This window comes from Vombatus ursinus, unplaced genomic scaffold (assembly GCF_900497805.2).
Source record: "Vombatus ursinus unplaced genomic scaffold, bare-nosed wombat genome assembly UNPS02009062.1, whole genome shotgun sequence".
NCBI lineage: Eukaryota > Metazoa > Chordata > Mammalia > Diprotodontia > Vombatidae > Vombatus > Vombatus ursinus.
In genome coordinates, this window is record NW_020948840.1 from 17963986 (window position 1) to 17981923 (window position 17938).

Genomic DNA, 17938 nt, shown 5'->3' on the forward strand with positions numbered 1-17938 from the left:
TCCACTGCACCACCTAGCTGCCCCCCTTTTATTTCTTTTATGCTACTTTGCATGCATAGGTCATCCTTGTCAAACGTACTCCATAACTATATTTAAACTCACCATGAGTTATCCTTTGACCATTTGGGTCACCTGCAAGTATTTTCTTTCTGAGATTGGGCTGCTCCATAATTTTCATAATTTCATAATTTAACACCACAAAATGTTGGTGTTAAAAAGATTGGCTTTTGTAGCAGCAAGCAGTTAAGTATTCCTTAAAACTCTATGCCTTGGACCAAATGGGATCCAAATCAATCTTTTGCCTTTGAGTTCTGGGCCCAGATCAATGTCGATCTGTATAGACTGATGGACTACTTTAGTGAATTGACCCTGAACCACATGCAATAATTTGAACAATGCATCTCTCAGCTCCTTTTTTGGTCTTTTTTTTTTGAGTGTCTGCATCTCATTGAGAAGGCACTGTAGTGTGCAAAATCTTGCTGTACTCAGCTTAATGCTGGTTGAAAACAACAGGATCTGTGAGAGGAACTCTCCATCAAAAGGGAAATTGTACACCCTCAATGACACTGGGCAAACTCATTTGGTAAGTCAATTGATCATGTCAATATTGAAAATTATTGAATAAAGCTATAGCTATGGTCATATGTGTTACGGTATCTTACACAGTTAATCTTGGGTGACATTAACACACGTGTGGAAGACATCTTGCCCAAGAATTGATGGGTATCAAGAGGTTGAGTCAGAATTTGAAGCCATGTCATGAGGATGAAAAAAACCGGTAGGCATTAAAGGCTTAGCAACGCTAGCTGGACCAGCTGTATTAGGCATGACCACTGGTCCTGCAGGTGATTCTAATCAGCCACACCTAGCAAACAGGCCAATGCCAAGCTCAGGGCAGCCAAATCACCCAGGTAGACCTCAATCCCTCTAACACTGACACATGCCCTAACCTGAATGCAGATGCCCCTCCAGAGTCATTGTTCCTGGAGCTCAGCCAGGATGAAGGGTGTGGTAGGAATTACCGATAATGGGAACAGTATAATTTGGCAGGAGATTACAGCATGTAGAGATTTACAGATAATATGAAAGGACTCTTCAACCTTAAGGGAGGTTGGGAAAGAAGTTGTTCTCTAGTGTCCTAGAAACCAAGATTTTCACTTTGAATGAAAGGAGGAAGGCATTATCTCCTATTGAAGTCCTTTGGAAATGGCCCACTGAACCTAGAGAGCTATAATAAGCATTCTTACAATTTAATACTAATTGGGAACCAAGACTGCGGGTGGGTGGGGTTATCCAGAAGACAGTGAAAGATCCAGCCTTTCTAAATAAGCTTAACACTTTGGATTGCTTTTGTCAGAGTTGAAAACACCTTTCCCTCAGAAAGCACAGAGAAATAGTGTGTGGTGGGAACAGGATGAGTTGGAAGGGCTCAATCTTTTCTCGAGACCAAACTGCTCATTTCTAGAATGTGGATAGACCACCATCAGGAGGGTAGAGAAAATTGTGCAAAGCCCTTGCTATCCCTTTATACTGTGTCAGGTCTGTGTAACCTTGGCCTCTCTGATCTGTCTTTCTTAAAGAGGGAAAGGTGCAAAAGAATTGAGGGAAAAAACTAACAAATAACTACATTAATGGTACTTAACAGGCTATTCGAGCATACAACGTTTATTCATTTCTTTTTTGACAGACCTGGGATTTCATTTGCTTATGGAACTCACAAGGGAAAAGATTCTGACAAAGCAGATCAGCAACTATTACACAATTTATACCTTTGGAGAGTTGCCTGCAGTATTGAGAAGTTAAATGACTTGCCCAGGTTCACACAGCCACCTTGTGGCAGAGACTGGTCTTGAATCCACATATTATTCACTAGCTCTCCAACCATTACTACATGCTGCTTCTCAAATAAATACATAGCCTCTTAATTATTTCTTTTATCTATTTGGATGTGACCCTAGGAAAACATTTAAACAAAATGTTAAAACATTTAACATAATTTAACAAATTAACAGGGTTAATTTGGAGACAACAGAGAAGAGATCATCAGTAAAGCTTTCTACAGATGCAGGATTCAAATGTTTTAAGTTTCAAACCGAGGCTGCTACCTATTTATCCATTTGTCCATTGCTCAATCTGACAAATGCCTTTGATCTGTGTCTCTACCATATTCCTCAGGCCTGGCATTCTGTTTAAGGCATTCCATAATCAGTAACTTCAGAGGCGCCATTCAGTCATTCTCTGAATCCATACTTACTGTATCATTCTTCATCAGGTCCACCAATCTCCTAGCCTGGTTAGACAGATCCCTACAATAACACAGAAAGAAAGATACTTTAGAAGTAGTCATGATAACTTGGGATTAGAAAGAGGAAGTTATAGCAGAGAGAAGGTAGATATACAGAATCCAGATGCATGTAGACAAAAGGAAAATCTGGAAAGAGGCTTCCTGATATGCCTAAATTTTGGTGGGAGGTGAAAACACAAAGAACGAATGGATAGGAATGGAAATCCCTATGTAGTCTCTTCTGCCATTCTTTTGGTCATTATGTGGTTCATTATAACTTTCTCTCTGTTTTCTAAGTTAAGCTTTTAAAATGTAACACGAAGGGGGCCGCATACTCTGCTCCTGCCAGCTTGGACATAACAAAGCTTCTCAGTGACTATAGGTTTAGGAGAGAAGGTGAGCAGTATTTTCTGTGGTATAAAGAGAGAGAAGAGTGCTGGATTTAGAAAGATGAGGTAGAGATTAAGACGTGGATTCAAATCCTACCCTGACACGATAAGACCCTGGCCAAGTAATTCTAGTCTCTCTCAGCTTCAGTTTCCACTTCTATAAAATGAGGATAATAATACCTGTAGCTCCTACCTCAAAGGGTTGTTATGCGGCTCAAATGAGATACTGCTTTACAAACTTTGAAACACTATATAAATGTCAGTGATTGACTGATACATGCACATGTTGGGAAGAAATACCACTTTCACCCTTTGACCATTTCAACTCAGGTAACTTTTAGTTTATTAAACAAATTGGTTCATCCCCAGAATTAATTCCTTATACAAGAAGAGACCATGCCCCAAAAGAAAAGAGGCCGTGTCCCATAGATACTCTAGCTTGACTGAGATGCCTCTTCATGTCTCAGTTTCTCAATCTGTAAAATGGGGAAATAATTGCAAATCTATCTCACAAGAATCTAGTACTGAGGATAAATGAGATGTTCCATGTGAAAGTGCTTTTGAGGGGCAGCTAGGTGGCGCAGTGGATAGAGTACCGGCCCTGAAGTCAGGAGGACCTGAGTTCAAATCCGGCCTCAGACCAAACACTTGACATGTACTAGCTGTGTGACCTTGGGCAAGTCACTTAACCCCAATTGCCTCACTAATTTAAAAAAAAAAGTGCTTTTGAGATTTGAGGAAGAAAAATTAATACTTAAATCCACTGCATTAATGTAACTACAGACAGGTGTAGTCTCTGCTGGAGACATTGATTCTTTGTAGGAAACATTTAATCCTGTCATAGCTTCATGGGCCAAGCAGGCACCAGGGCGTCATCCCCTTTAACATTTTCAATTGGTCAAGGGTTTGGTCTAAGTTTACATAGTCAGTGAGTGAGTGGAGGGGGTGGAAATTGAAGCCAGGTCCTGTGAATCCACATCCAGCATGCTTTGTACTACCTCTCAAATGAAAACAACTGGCTGTGACCAAAAAAAAAAAAAGTGTGGACACATTGTAGAAATTAAATTTATTCTGATTCTTCTTCTTCTAGCAGTAGAGTAATAAGTATAGAAAATATAGAAGACCCCTTCCTTCCCCTCTGACTCCCACTCTGAAACCCTGGCCTCCTACACTTGGACACACTGGCATATAAGTAATGCATATGAAACACATATATAATATATGGATGGACATTCATACATGCACACCCACACAATGCATATAAACATAATGTATCCATAAGCATAATACACATGTGTACACATGACATACATAGAATACACATGCACACTAAAGCTACTTCCTGCAATGAGCCAAGGGATCCCCTGAAAGTGAATGCCCTGACTATCCTGATACTCCCAGATCTCCCTTGTGCAGAATCCACACCGAACTCCACACGCATTATCTAGCCCACGCAGCTGCCAAGCAGGAAACCTATCTGGCTTTCCAATTATTTGCCCCCAAGGCCACTACTTACTCTGCTCGGGCTCCTGGCACAGCCTGATTTAGGGAGGCATTCGTGCTGTAATGGTCTCCAGTGCCAGTGGAGAAGCCAATCAGGGATGGGTTGAATTCCCTGAGGATGTCTAGAAACATAAGAGCAAACATAACAAGAATTCAATTCTGCATGAAAGCTCTCTAGGAAATCAATCGAACTTGGAGGTAGAGAGAGTAGAGATGGAGGAAGGAAATAAAGATTCTCCCAAATCTCTGGCTTCAAAAGGAATGCCACACAAAGAATGCCCGTAGGGTGGTGAAAATGTCAGGAGCAGATACTGAGGGGCACAAGGCAAGAAGCAAAAAGGCAGAGTGACAGGGCTCGAGGAGGCAACAGAATAGGATCTGATTTGGATCCTGCTTGTATGAACTTGGTCAAATAATTCAATTTTTGTGGACTTCATCTCATTAGGAAGTTGGGATAGATGATTTCTGAGGCTCCCTCCAACACTAAATCTATGATCTTAGAGCTTAAAACCTAAATAAAAGAAATCTCGTCTATTTAGGAAAGGCCCATGGCTCTGGCCCATTCTTACCCCCAATCGAGGACCATTTTAACCAGCTTTTTGGGGGGGGGGGGGAAGCAATGGGGCTAAGTGACTTGCCCAGGGTCACACAAGTAGTAAATGTCAAGTGTCTGAGGGCAGATTTCAAATCAGGTCCTCCTGACTCCAGGGCAGGCTGGTGCTGTATCCACTGAGCACATAGCTGCCACTAACCAGCTTTTTAAAGAGATATAGAAATGGCAAGAGGAAACAGTTAAAATGAACCAAAAGGTGGAAACAAAGGTCTGAAAAAGGTTGTTACTAGAATATTTGAAGGATGATCAACTGTAAAAGACTTAGTTATTCTCATTAACAAAGTTATTCTCATTAACACAATGATCCAAGAACATTCCAAAGGAGCCAAGATGAAAAATGCTATCCACCTCCAGAGAGAGAAAAGCTATGAATTCTGAATGCAGATTGAAAAACATTTTTTTAACTTTATTTTTATTGTCTTATTTTTGGTTGTCTTTTATAACATGGCTAATATAGAAATGTTTGCATGACTTAATATGCATAATTCATATTAAATTTCTTACCTTCTCAAGGACAGAGGAGGAGTTAGAGGGAAAGAAATTGGATTGTTAATGCAATTGGGAAATATTTAATGAAACCAAAAAATGTTTAAAAACGTTATTGCTAAGAGAGTGCTGAGAGAGCAGGAGTGAGCAAGCTTCAGGTAGGGGTTTGGTAGATCTCATAAAGCATCAGGCTGCATAGCTGGGGTATTGGTACAAGACAAGAGTGAGGAAAATGTCTCTAGAAGGGTACAATTATTAGGAAATACACAGGTTATATTAACATTGAATCGAGAAAAGGAAGAGTGGCTAAAGACTTATGGACAGAGGCAATTTTCCCAAAGGAATACAAACATGTGGCTTCTTCCATCACAGAATCATAAATTTAGGTGAAAAACCCAATCCCCAGAGGTTAAGTGACTCACTCACCCGGGGGACACAGGTAATAAATACATGAATAAGGATTCAAACCAAGGTCAAGGGCTCTATCCACTACACCACATTGACTTTCTATCTGCAATACAGCAAGGCCCTGATTATTCTCCATTAGACCAGGGCAAGGGCCTAGCTGAATGTGGTATAGTAGAGAGTGCTGGACTTGGAGGAAGGACGACCTGGGCTATTTATTGCTCTACTGAAAATAACAGCTAGAATTTATAGAGTCTCAAAAGTCATAGTTCAGTTTTAAACTTTAATAGCTTAAGCTAAACAGCCTTAATAGCTTAAACTAAATAAACTTTGATAGCTCAAACTAAAATAGTTTTTTTAAACCACATTATAACTTTTTTTGACACCCTGAATAGCACTTCAAGATTCACAAAGCACTTTACAAACATTATCACATTTGATCCTCACCACACAACCCGGGAAGTAAGTGCTATTATAATTATTTCTATTTTATAGATTAGGGAACTGAAGTAAACAGAGGTTAAATGACTGCCAAGGTTCCCACAGGTACTAAGTATCTGAATCCAGATTTGAACTCAGGTCTTGTTGACTCCAGGTCTTGCTCTCTCTATCCGTTGGTCGACCTAGCTGCTTCTGTCAATTACTAGTGATCAGGAGCAAGTCACTTCACCTTTCCAAGTTTTACTTAACCTTTAGAAAAGCAGGGCTTGGACTTTTAAAATCCATGGGATAGATGCCAGAGGAATAGAAACGCCAGCAATTTTCTCTCCTGGAGTAGTAAAAATTATGCTGCAAGTACAAAAGGTTGGGTCCCAAGAAACATACAGGAATGGACTTTAGATCTAAAGCATCTTGTAATACCTATTTCCATCATGACAGGTTCTCTCACTGGTAAGGGAAAGAAAGGAGGTGGTGGGGCTGATTCACCTTAGGGCAATAAGAAATACCATTCCATGACATGGTCACCTTACCTAGCCGTGTTTTTGATGAACGTGAGCAAAGGAACAGACAGCCATAGTAGCAACTTAGGTAACAATGTCTGCTGCAGTGGGTGAAGTAGAGAAATTAAAGAAGAACTTAAAAACATAAATGTCAAGCTCAGTCAAATTATACAAGAATAAACATTGAGTCCAGTGCAAAAATAGGCAGAGGAGAAAGAGGGGGGAAAACATTGGAAAGAAGGATTCAGGAGAAAGAGATGAAGTCAAAGGATTTACTGTTGATAATTTTGTTATGAAGAGAATTGGAAGGTATTAGTCTTGTTGAATGCTAACAAGTGTGACAAAACCAAAATTGGCTGTAACCATTAAGATACAGTTTCTTAAAATAAAAGCAATGGTCTACATGTAGTCAGACCATTGACTGGTTAGAATGGAGGTCAAAGTAAACACTAAATTAAAGAAAATAATAATATATAAAGATAATGTGTAAAATTGCAGGACCTCTAATAAGCTATTGACTCTGAAAATTAGTAAATAGCTTTTCCATTAATTTTGATTATAAACATTTATTAGTGTTCAATATAAATCAAATATCAATATAGTCATCACAACAAGAGGTCAAACAGAGGCCACAAAACACCTTAGACAGCAAATACATTATCTTAATTATACAGAATATAGCTTAGAGAGACATAGCAGCCAAGGGCAAGGTTTTAGAGCACAAGGTCCTCTTCAACCAATTTGAAAAGATGATGACAGATGATAATACAATCACCTCACAAATAATGAAGAGCAGGCAAAGATCATTCTGTCCAAAGTTTTAGCACAAAGGTCAGCTGAACTCAATCATCCCAAAAGCATTTCTTGTAGAAGTAGGACAACAAAAAGATGTGAAATGAAACAGGAGTCCCAGTACTTTTACAGCTATCTCCTCTCATTGCAGAAAGTGGAACCGCCACATTTGAGCATTTGTATTCAAAGTGGTGCTTGAAAATGTACATCTAACACTCAAAAGAATGAATTCAGACTACTGTACTATAAGAGATTACGAGTAAGATGCTCTGTACTGTGTACAAAGTAACAGCAATATTGTAAGATGATGAGCTGGGACCAACAACTATTCTCAGGAGTAGGAGGATCCAAGACAACTATGAAGGACGTATGATGAAAAATGTTATCCATTCCCAGACAAAGAACTGATAACACCTGAATACAGATTGAAGCACTTTTTTTTCTTGTCTGTGTTTTCTTTCACAACGTGACTATTATAAATAAGTTTTGCATGGCAAACTTATTATATAGGTACAACCTACATCTAATTGTTTACCTTCTCACGAGGGTGGGGTGGGGAGGGAGGAAGAGAGAGAAATCAATGTTTTGAAACGAATGTTGAAATTATGTTGACATGTAAGTGGGGAAACATAACATACTAAATAAAAGGTTAAAAGAATGAATTCAAGAAGGGCATCTTGCCATTAGCAAATATATTAAAAGGAAGATCTTGCAGAAGGAAGGATCATAGAATCTCAGGGTTGTAAGGCACTTCAGAGTCCATCACATAAAACCCTAACTTGAATAATGTCTACAACACTCCTTAAAAGTAGTCATTCAGCTTTTCCTTGAAGACCCACAGTGAAAGGGGAGCCCACAATCTATCATTTAGAGCATTTGGAAAATTAGAACAAAACATGTCCTCCAAGCCTATCTCATTATACAGTTCAGTAGTTCAAAGATAACAGACAGTGGTCAGCTGTCAAATCTGCCAAAATATAAATAAACTCAGGGCAATATTTTCAACATATCGTGAAGGGGAGAAAATTCCTCTGAATGGAAGAGATATCATTACTCCTAAAAGAGCAATAGAGGAGAAATCAATAACTGCTGACCCGTAGGCCTATTTTTTTCAAATCTATAAAATCTTTAAGAATACGTCGTAGTGTACATCCAAGGTATCCATAACATGAGAACGGAACAAAAGCAGGCTGTCACAGATGATTCACAATAGCAATTCACGTGTTCCTAGTTACACAATTGATTGAGGGCTGTGGCTAATACAAGATACCACTGCTTTTATTTTCTAGTGATTTTAAGAAAGAACAGGTAAATTTATTGAGAGAACAAAAGGCACCCTTAAAAAGCCTTCATTCAACAAGGTATTTCCCGTTCATATGTGACAATTACAATAAATTCCTCCATAGATACAACCACTTAGGTAATTTTGTTCAAATGATCTTGTTATTGGTAACAAATGAGGCATAAAACAGGGAGACATGTTAAAAAAAGGTATTCACCACTACCATGATAACGTTGAGCACTAAATGCAAATGGTAGAGTAATTTGCTACAGATGGTGAGGTTCTTGAAATGCACCTATGTACAAATGGCTTTGGGTGGTTTACAATGAACAACCTCTAGAACATGGCAGCATCTGCTTAATGAGATCCATGATCATTCAAAAGAGAACAAGGGGATGAAAAAGGCCAAAAGAAGTGGATGAAGGTCATGACATACAACAAATTTATAGTATTATTTATTGTGTTAATCTATCAAGGTAAATATCTTGGACCAGCACTAAGACATATAATGAGCTAGCCTGAGTGTTAAATATGAAGAGGAAAATAAGCTGAATTGAATTTGGGAAACCACACAGAACTTTCAATGATTACAGGATGCTCCCTACTGCCAAAATGCATGTATAAGTTACTTGAAGGCAGGTATTGTCTTTTTTTTTGTTTTTTTACTACCAGTTCCTAACAGAGAGCTCTGCATATAGAAGAAGTCTAATAAATGTTTGTTCAATCAAACTGAATCACTCAGTAACACTTTAGATTGTTGGTTGAGACTTTTAGAGGTGGAAATTTCTTTAGACATCATCTTCTGGTCCAACCTCCTCATTTCCCAAATCATAGAGCTGGAAGGGATCTCATAGGTCATCTCAGTCACTCCCTTTATTTTACCAAAGAGGAAAGGGAGAGGAAGTGATATTCTCAAGATCACTCAAAGTAGCAGAACAGAATCAAAATTCCAAGTCAAGTCTTTGGACTTGAAATCCAATGTTTTTTTTTTCAACGACAACACAAGGGTCAGACTGCTCAGGCTATTTTGCCTTCTCAACAATTTCTTTGGTTAAAGGCCTTTGAATTCTAGGAGACTTTGATCCGGTTTAACCCAGGCTCTCCAAATCATTTTATTCAAGATGCCAGCATAAAGCACAGACTCCTCTGTTGGCTATTGGAAGCCCTTGACAACCTGACTGTAATCTATCTTCTCAGGTTTCTTACACATCACAACCGTTCATCAACTTTACAGTTTAGCCAAATTGATCTTTTTGCTATTGCTTAGAGAAAACTTGCCACCTCCTCATAGCAAACCTTAGTACACCCTGTAGAACCTTCTGCCCATTCCTCATCCCTCTCCCCCACTTCTTCCTCTAGCAATTCCTAGCTTTCGTAAATGCTCAGCTCAATTGTTGCCTCCTACAAAAGACCTTTCTCCTCATTACCCCAGCTCACTAATGCTTCCCCCATCCAGATATTACCTTGTATCTATTTCAGTAAGTTATCTACAATTTGCATTTACTTACACATGCATATATTATCTTCCCTGATAAGATATTAGTTCTTTGAAAACAAAGATTCTTTCTTTTCTTTGTCTTTATTTCCCTAGTGTTTAGCAAAGACTGCTCCTTTCTGCATATGTATTCCAAACTGCTTAGCACAGTGCCTGGCACGTGGTGGGCACTTAATAAACGCCTGATGATTGATGGAAAACCAGCTGCTTTGGGCTTTAGTTACCACTTCAAGCTACAGCACACTCTGAAATGGTTAGCAGCAATGATGCTCTATAGGATGCTGATTGTACAGTGATTCACATTTACAGAGCATTCCAAATAATCCCTCCACACCAGAGAAGCTTATTTATAGCTCATTTGGACAGACCTTGAAATGAAGAAGTCAGGGAATGCATTTGGGCACAGAATCATGCCTATTTAAAATTCCCAGAGTCTGGCTTGGGCTCCAAGGTCTGGTCAGTTATGTTTACTCTTGGTTATGACATCATCTTCTGTTGTTAAGGATCAAAGTCTTAATTACATATTTTCAATGGGCTTAAAGGTATCATTGCTTGCAAAGAAATATTATGAAGAGGTAAAAATAAGGATAGGTACACATAGAATTCTCCTTATGAAGAGTGCTAAAGGATTTAGGGAGGGCTATAGTCAGACTTAAAAGTGAAATGTAAAATAGTTGGAGGCTTACGATGGGCACCAAATATGGTTATGTTTGCAGAATGAGATCAAGATAACATACTCCCTTCACATCTCACTGCTGTAAAGGCAAAATTACATATGATGTTGGGTACACACACTACATCAGTCTTAGCTCTTTGTTTTTCCAGGAACCAGGTGCCAGTGCACCCAAAATATTCTAGCATTACTACTCTGTAGGTGGTACTCTTCATTTGTTTTCATAAGAACTCTAACTACAAGGCGATAAAAATTCCCACCACCTTCCTCAACCATCCCTCAATCTCCCCTCTCTCCATCTTTTTTCTCTTTTCTTCCTGTTTTCCTTTCTTCTTTCCTCTCTTCCTTCCTTCTATCCCTAGATGTAGAGTTGAAAGGTACCTCAAAGGCTATTTAAGTACAAGCACTCCATTAAATAGATGAAGCCACTGAGGTTAACTGACTTACCCAAGTTAACACAGGTAAGTAAAAGAGGCAGGGTTCAAACTTGGGTCTTGGGACGCCAATGATGCCTGCTTGCCTTCCCTTAGACTGTAAACTCCTTGAGAGCAGGGACTGGGTTTATGTGTATATGTATGCATTAGAGAAGGAAGGGTGCTTTTCTTTTTATCCCCAGTGCTTAAGACAGTCTCTATCACATAGTAAGTGCTTCATAAATCCTTTCCTCTCTTCACATTATCTTCTTTCCTTCTGGGTTTCTGTCTTCATTTATGTCCCAGATAAGAGGCAATATGTAATATCCTCATTTCACTCTAGGGCTGAGGTGATGCCCTTTTCTCTCATTTTGTCTTTAAGAAACTGTTCAGGAACTCACCTCCCTACCTGCTAACACATACTCAATGACAGGTAGCATTGCAAATCCCAAAAGCCCAGTCCAGCATCAGGGGCAGGGGGAGGGGAAGTGGGACACCAGAGCCAAAGTCCACTGCCCGTGCTGCATCCTCATGATTCCCGGAAGAGGACCCACACACCCCATGGGTGGCAATTTTGTGGGTTACAACATTGGAAACAGTGCCCCAAGGCAGTGTGTTGTAGCCTGCAAGAGCGATAACCCTTTGCTGCCAGATACCTCGACTAGAGCTACCTGGGCCACAGAGGCCACCTGCAGTATAAATCATCCCACAGTTCCCCAGCAGCAGGTACTCACTTGATAGGGTACTGACGGTGCTGATGTTCTCATTCCCGCCAACACTGTTCCAAGGTGAGGGTGGGGTGGGAGAGTGGGGATAGAAAACAGTAATTAGAACTACAGGAATACTCTAAAGAATTACTCCCAGGGGAAAAGACACTTTTTCTCCCTGGGTTAACAATATGTATTCATTCTGTTACCTCTTCTCACAATAAATAGAATCCCTTTTCCACTCCTGCTTATTCTCCTCAAAATCTGACTTTCAGATGTTCAGGTTGGATCTAACATTTTAGTTCTGGAAGATACTTGAACCCTTCTCATTTTACAGATGAGGAAATTGGGTCCCAGAGAGGTTAAGTGTCATGTCCAAGGTCATAAGGCATAGAGCTGGGATTTAACCACAATTCTTTGCCTTCAAATCCAGTGTTCTTTCTACTATGACCCATTTCGTTTACTCAGTGTTTGGGGCTTGGAGTAAGGAAACTAAACTAAGCAATACTTTTTACTCTGCATTTGAAGTCATTTGCCTTTCAGGCTCTTGTGATGCACAGGGGCTTCCTATCACATTAGAGGCTTGAGCTTTCAGATAGTTATTAGGGGGGTGGGGGTAGGAGTGGAGGAGGGTACTTGGTGGGGCAAGAGGGGAGTTAGCTGTGAATGCCGGCTCTCTTCTTGCCTGGGGTAATATCCTTTTCAGAAGTTATGAAATTCAGGGGCAGCTAGGTGGCCCAGTGGATACAGCCCTGGAGTCAGGAGGACCTGAGTTCAAATCCAGCCCCAGACACTTGACACTAGCTGTGTGACAATAGGCAAGTCACTTAACCCTAACTGCTTCCAAAAAAAATTATGAAATTCAAAGTATCATCAAAGAGAGAATGCATTTGGAGTTATGGACCTAAATCAGAATCTCATCTGCTCTACTATGACCTAAGAGACATTGTGTGAGTCACTTTAGAGCTGGGCCTCAGTCTCATTATTGGTAAAATAAGGTGGTTGAACTAGGTGGCTGCTGAGGCACCTTCTAACTCTTAAAATTCTATGATTCCCTTAGAAGGGACAAGAAGAGATCATCTTTAGGGTCCCTATACGTCTATGACACTCATAAGGTCTGTTATAGGAAGAAATCCTTGGAAGCAGTGAAGAGACCTTGGAAGAGAGTAACTGTGATTTTTCCAGGCCAAAGCTTTCCCATCTTCCACAATTTGCACCCCAAATTAGTGCTCACATCTCAATCCCACTCCTTGTGGTAGCTGATGACATCTTCGGGTGATAAGAGGATTTCATTAGTTTGTGCTCAGGGTGAAGAACAGCCTGGCATCTCTTCATTCCCCCTCTCCCCCGAGGAGGCTCCCACAAAACATTCCTTCTGTTCGGGAAACTCGGCCCTTAGCCCTCACAAGGAGGGAGAGGTGGTGACACACTCACCTCCAAGACAAACCTCGGTATTGAGTGAGGACGTCAATGATGTCGCCAGGTGGGGATCCTGCACCATTACCTGCCTGACATTTGAAAAGGAGAGAAAGGGAAGTGAACTCCATAGGAGAGGACTCACATTCTTGTCCATCCAAGAAATGCTCATGTGTATTAAGAGGTGATGATTTGCTATAACTGGACTTGGTGTTTCTCCTTTGTCCTACCCAGAGGTCAAGTTCTTTGACTGGACATGTCAACCAATACATTTAGAAATGGAGAGGTATTGGATCTTCATGTTCATTACTATGAGAATTTCTCTACCAATAGAAGTCTCTATCTTCTTTGCAACTTCCTGGAGTTACTGATATATGTATACACACACACAAACACATACACACACCACACACACCCCTATTTCTATCTAAAGGTGGTCATCTGTCAGGGAGGGAGGGAAGGAAAAAAGGATGAGAAATTTAAATGTTAATTGTATTACATATTGAAAAGGAATAAAAAAAAAGGAATAGCAAGTTGTACATAATAGATTTGCAGTTTCCTGTGCAATTATCTTATTTATACTATGTTACAGAAATGCTTCTTTTCCATAAATTGAAAGAATTAAAAATTGCAAGAAGCAAACTTTTCTTTGACCTTTCTATCCTGGCTTGGTGTCCAAAACTGAAAACACAGGTGTTTCTTAGCCAGGCCTGTCTTGCTTCATTACAGATAGTTACAGTCTACCACAGAAGTTAAGAACTCCTCCAAGCAGACACCTTGGCAGGGGTTAGATGTGAGTGCTGGTTATCTTCCTGCATGGGGCCAATTTTTTAGCTAAAGTTATAATGTTCAAAGTAGGATCCAGTGGAAAGACAGTGGAACCTGGAGTAATAGAACCTGAGTTTTAATGCCATCTCTGTTGTTTACTACTACAAAAAACCCTAAGGCTATTAAGTTTATTGCTTACTTTGGTCTGTTAGTGGTACCAGTTGGGGTTTTCCTGGCAGAGTACTGGAATGATTTGCCATTTCCTTCTGCAGCTTATTTTTACAGATGAGGAAACTGAGGGAAACAAACTTAAGTGAATCACTCGGGGTCACATAGCTAGTTAAGTGTCTGAGGCAAGATTTGAACTCAAGTCTTCCTGACTCCAGGCCAAGCACTCTATGAACTAGTCATAGCTCTGCCATAAATTAACTATGGAACACAAGGGAAATCACTTATACTTTCTATGCGCCTGTGTCTTTCCATCTGTAAAATGAGGGCATTGGACTAGATCAGGGGTTCTTAACTTATGATCCACAGATTTCTTTGGGTCCATGAACTTGGATGACAAAAAAAAAAAAGACTTTATTTTCACTAACAACTGAAATATAGCATTTCCTTCCATTAGGAATGTAAGTAACGAAATGTTATTCTGTAAACTGGGTTCATAGGCCATGGTGCAGACTGCCAAGGGAGTTGACCACCCAGACAAGTTTAAGACCCTTGGGCTGAATGATCTATGAAGTCTCTCCCAGGTGGAACATTCTACATATTTTTAAGCACTCAAAGCTGGCAAGGCACGCTTTGAATAGGAAGCTGACCTCCTAAATAGAGGAGGGCGGGAAGGAAGCTCAGATCTGTTGGTTTTCCCAGGATTCCTGCCCCTTTCCTCCATTATTGAGCTTCCCTGTTCCGGTTATGCCAGGAGCTGTTGCTTCACTGGGGAAACTCCTTGGGGATCATCCAGAAAAAACCTATCAAACTTTGCTGCCACCTGATAACTCATTACCTACCCTGAAATGATGCTAAAGAAAGGAAGGGGCGGGGGGAGAGAAGGAGGCAGCAATAAGTGGAGGGGTCCAGAAGGAAAGCCACTCACACTGTTCCTGCTGCTTTGTAAGAGCTGCCCAGCATCATCCAGGGGGAAACCCTGGAAAGCTAATGAAAAACACTCAGCCGTTTCTAACTGATGGAGGTCAATGTGGCATTTGTAGGGTGTCTAAGCCCATGCTGGGGGAGGGCTTTCAAAGCTGAGAAAATGGTATCAAATTGCCATCTGAAGACCTCTTATCAGAGGAGTTATAAGTCTCCAGGAAAAATATACAGATGGGGCCTTTGCCTATGTTGAGTTGCTTCCTGATGAACTTGAGAACTCCCCAGATGAATAAATCTGTACTGACAAACTAGTTTCTCCCAGGGCAGTGGGAGGGGTACAGGTGGCAGGTAAGTTCCTTTTAGAGCAGAGTGAATAAAGAGTTTATTACAATTTACTAGGATCACCCTGTCTTCCAAATGCCCTGCTTATCAAAGCAGCTTAGTAGCGTAGTGGATAGAGCACTACCCGTAAGAGTTTGGAAAACCCGATTTCAAATCTGACAGACACTTACTACCTGTGTGACCTTGGGCAGCTCACTTCTTTATACCTCACTCTTCTCATCTGTGTAAGAGAGATAATCACACCTATCTCCCAGAGTTGTTGTAAGGATCAAATGAAATTATATTTTGCAAACTTTATAAATTATAAACTATATAAATGAGCTATTGTAATTATGATTATTATCCTGGCTAACCATTCATTCCTTATGATTATATACCCCCTGGCTACTCCCTGTCATTGAGGCAGTCTCCCTTATACAAGCTTTACATTTCAAAACTGCCTTCCTCCCCTGTACCACAAACTGACAGTGGCAGAGGGTTGATTTGAACAGCATGGTAGGGATGAAGGAAAATGCCTTGGAAGTTTAAAGTAAAAGAAGCTTAACTACTACAGAGGGATATAAACGATGGGATTTGTTCTGGAATAGGCTTTTGTTTCCAAGTCTTCATGAAGAATTCCTCAACATACCCCAAACCTAGAGCATGGGTCTGACCATGTCACTCCCCTATTCAAGAAGCTTCAGTGGCTCCCTATTACCTCTAAAATAAAAGATGAAATGCCAGTTTTTCACTTCTCTGGCTTCTCCTGCCTTATTACACGTGCTTCTCCTCTGCCAAACCAGCCAACTTGCTGGTTTCTGTACGGAACATTCAATCTCCAATATCTGAGTGTTTTCATGGGCTGCCACCTATGCTGGAATGCTCCTCTTCCTCATATCTTTGTTAGTAGTTCCCCTTCCACCCCTTGAAATTACCTGATATATATATATATATATTATTATTATTATTTACTTATCTGTATACATACTATTGTTGCACCAGTAGACTATAAACTCCTTGTTGACTGATACTGTTATTTTTTCATTATACACCTGCAGAGCTTAGCACAGTGTCTGGAAAACAGTAGACACTTAACAAATGCTTATTAAATTGTATTGAACCCAGCCAGACAAATTCCCCTTTCCCCAATCCAAATGACTTACAGTTAGTGAGTCTCCCAGAGCTCCGATCACCTTGATATCAGCAGGTCTCAAATTATGAACTAAAAAAAAAAAAAAAAATGGATGGAAGGGAAGGGGGCTTAGATCCCATGTGAACTATGGGACCTTCTACTGACACAACTAATCAAGAGCACCTAGATAATTTTTTAAGTGCCTTTCAGCGAGGATAGTAGATAAAAGTTTTCCTTAATGCTTTCACCTTAAGGATGGAATGACAGAACATGAGCAATTTGCTTTAGTGGACTGAGGTAATGAGAGCTGGCATTTACATAGCTCTTTAAAGTTTATAAAGCCTAGGGATAAACCTGGAGCTGGGAGGGTCGTAGAGGTAACCTAATACAGCTCTCTCATTGTACATTTAAGGAACCTGATGACCAGAAAGGCTAAATCAAAGTCACACAAAGGATAACCATCGGAACTGAGCATCACACCTAATCACCCTTTACTATCAACCTTCTTTCCCCCTTCGTTGGAGCCTCTCAACAATCTAGGGACATTGGGACTGGGTATGTTAATTATTCCCCCTTTTACAGTGAGGAAATTAAGGTTTAGAAAGGGGAAGTGACGTGTTTATGGTTTCACAGCTATGATAAAATCTGCAGTGGAATCACCAAATCAGCACTCTTTCCATTACGCCATGTTGCTGCCCTTGGTGACTGATCCCAAGTGTGGGGTGAGAAAAGGTGAACACAATTTCCCAAGTGTTTGGGAGACAGAACCTGCAAGACTCTTTGATGATAGCAGATACTATAAACTGAGTTCTCATCTTTCGATTATGAAGGGAGTGGGGTATACTTGTAGTGAGGGCACAATGCCCAAATACCTATTTCTTTCATCCAACCACTATCTTAGAATCAGTCATTGTGTACTGTTATGTAAGCCTTGTATGAAGGTACATAAAATCTATACAACAAGAAAGAAAATGCTCATATCATTCCCTACATTTTCTTCTTTCTTTGGGTCTATCTTTGCCTTCTTTTTTTCCTTCCTTCCTCCCCCTCTCTCTCCTTTCCTTTCACTTTGATCTCTTCTTTCCTTCCTTCCTCCTCCCCTTCCTCCTTATACGTAAATATGCTAAAGCATATATGTAAACAACAACACAGAACCTAGAATCAGCAGATCTGAGAGGTAGCAATGTAGAGTGAAAAAGAATGCCAGATTCAGAGTTAAAAGATCT

The 17938-nt window shown here is 40.2% G+C and overlaps 1 protein-coding gene across 1 annotated transcript in view; it reads right to left on the reverse strand.

Annotated features, from left to right (window-relative positions):
- Positions 1-17938, reverse strand: part of PLB1 (phospholipase B1) — a 177337-nt gene that overhangs the window by 108942 nt on the left and 50457 nt on the right. Inside the window, exons 17-21 of the mRNA XM_027850366.1 lie at positions 16744-16802; positions 13418-13491; positions 12011-12054; positions 4190-4298; positions 2255-2306 (exon numbers count right to left, since the gene is read on the reverse strand). Of these exons, the coding sequence (XP_027706167.1) occupies positions 2255-2306; positions 4190-4298; positions 12011-12054; positions 13418-13491; positions 16744-16802 (338 nt within the window). The remainder of the gene's footprint in view (positions 1-2254; positions 2307-4189; positions 4299-12010; positions 12055-13417; positions 13492-16743; positions 16803-17938) is intronic.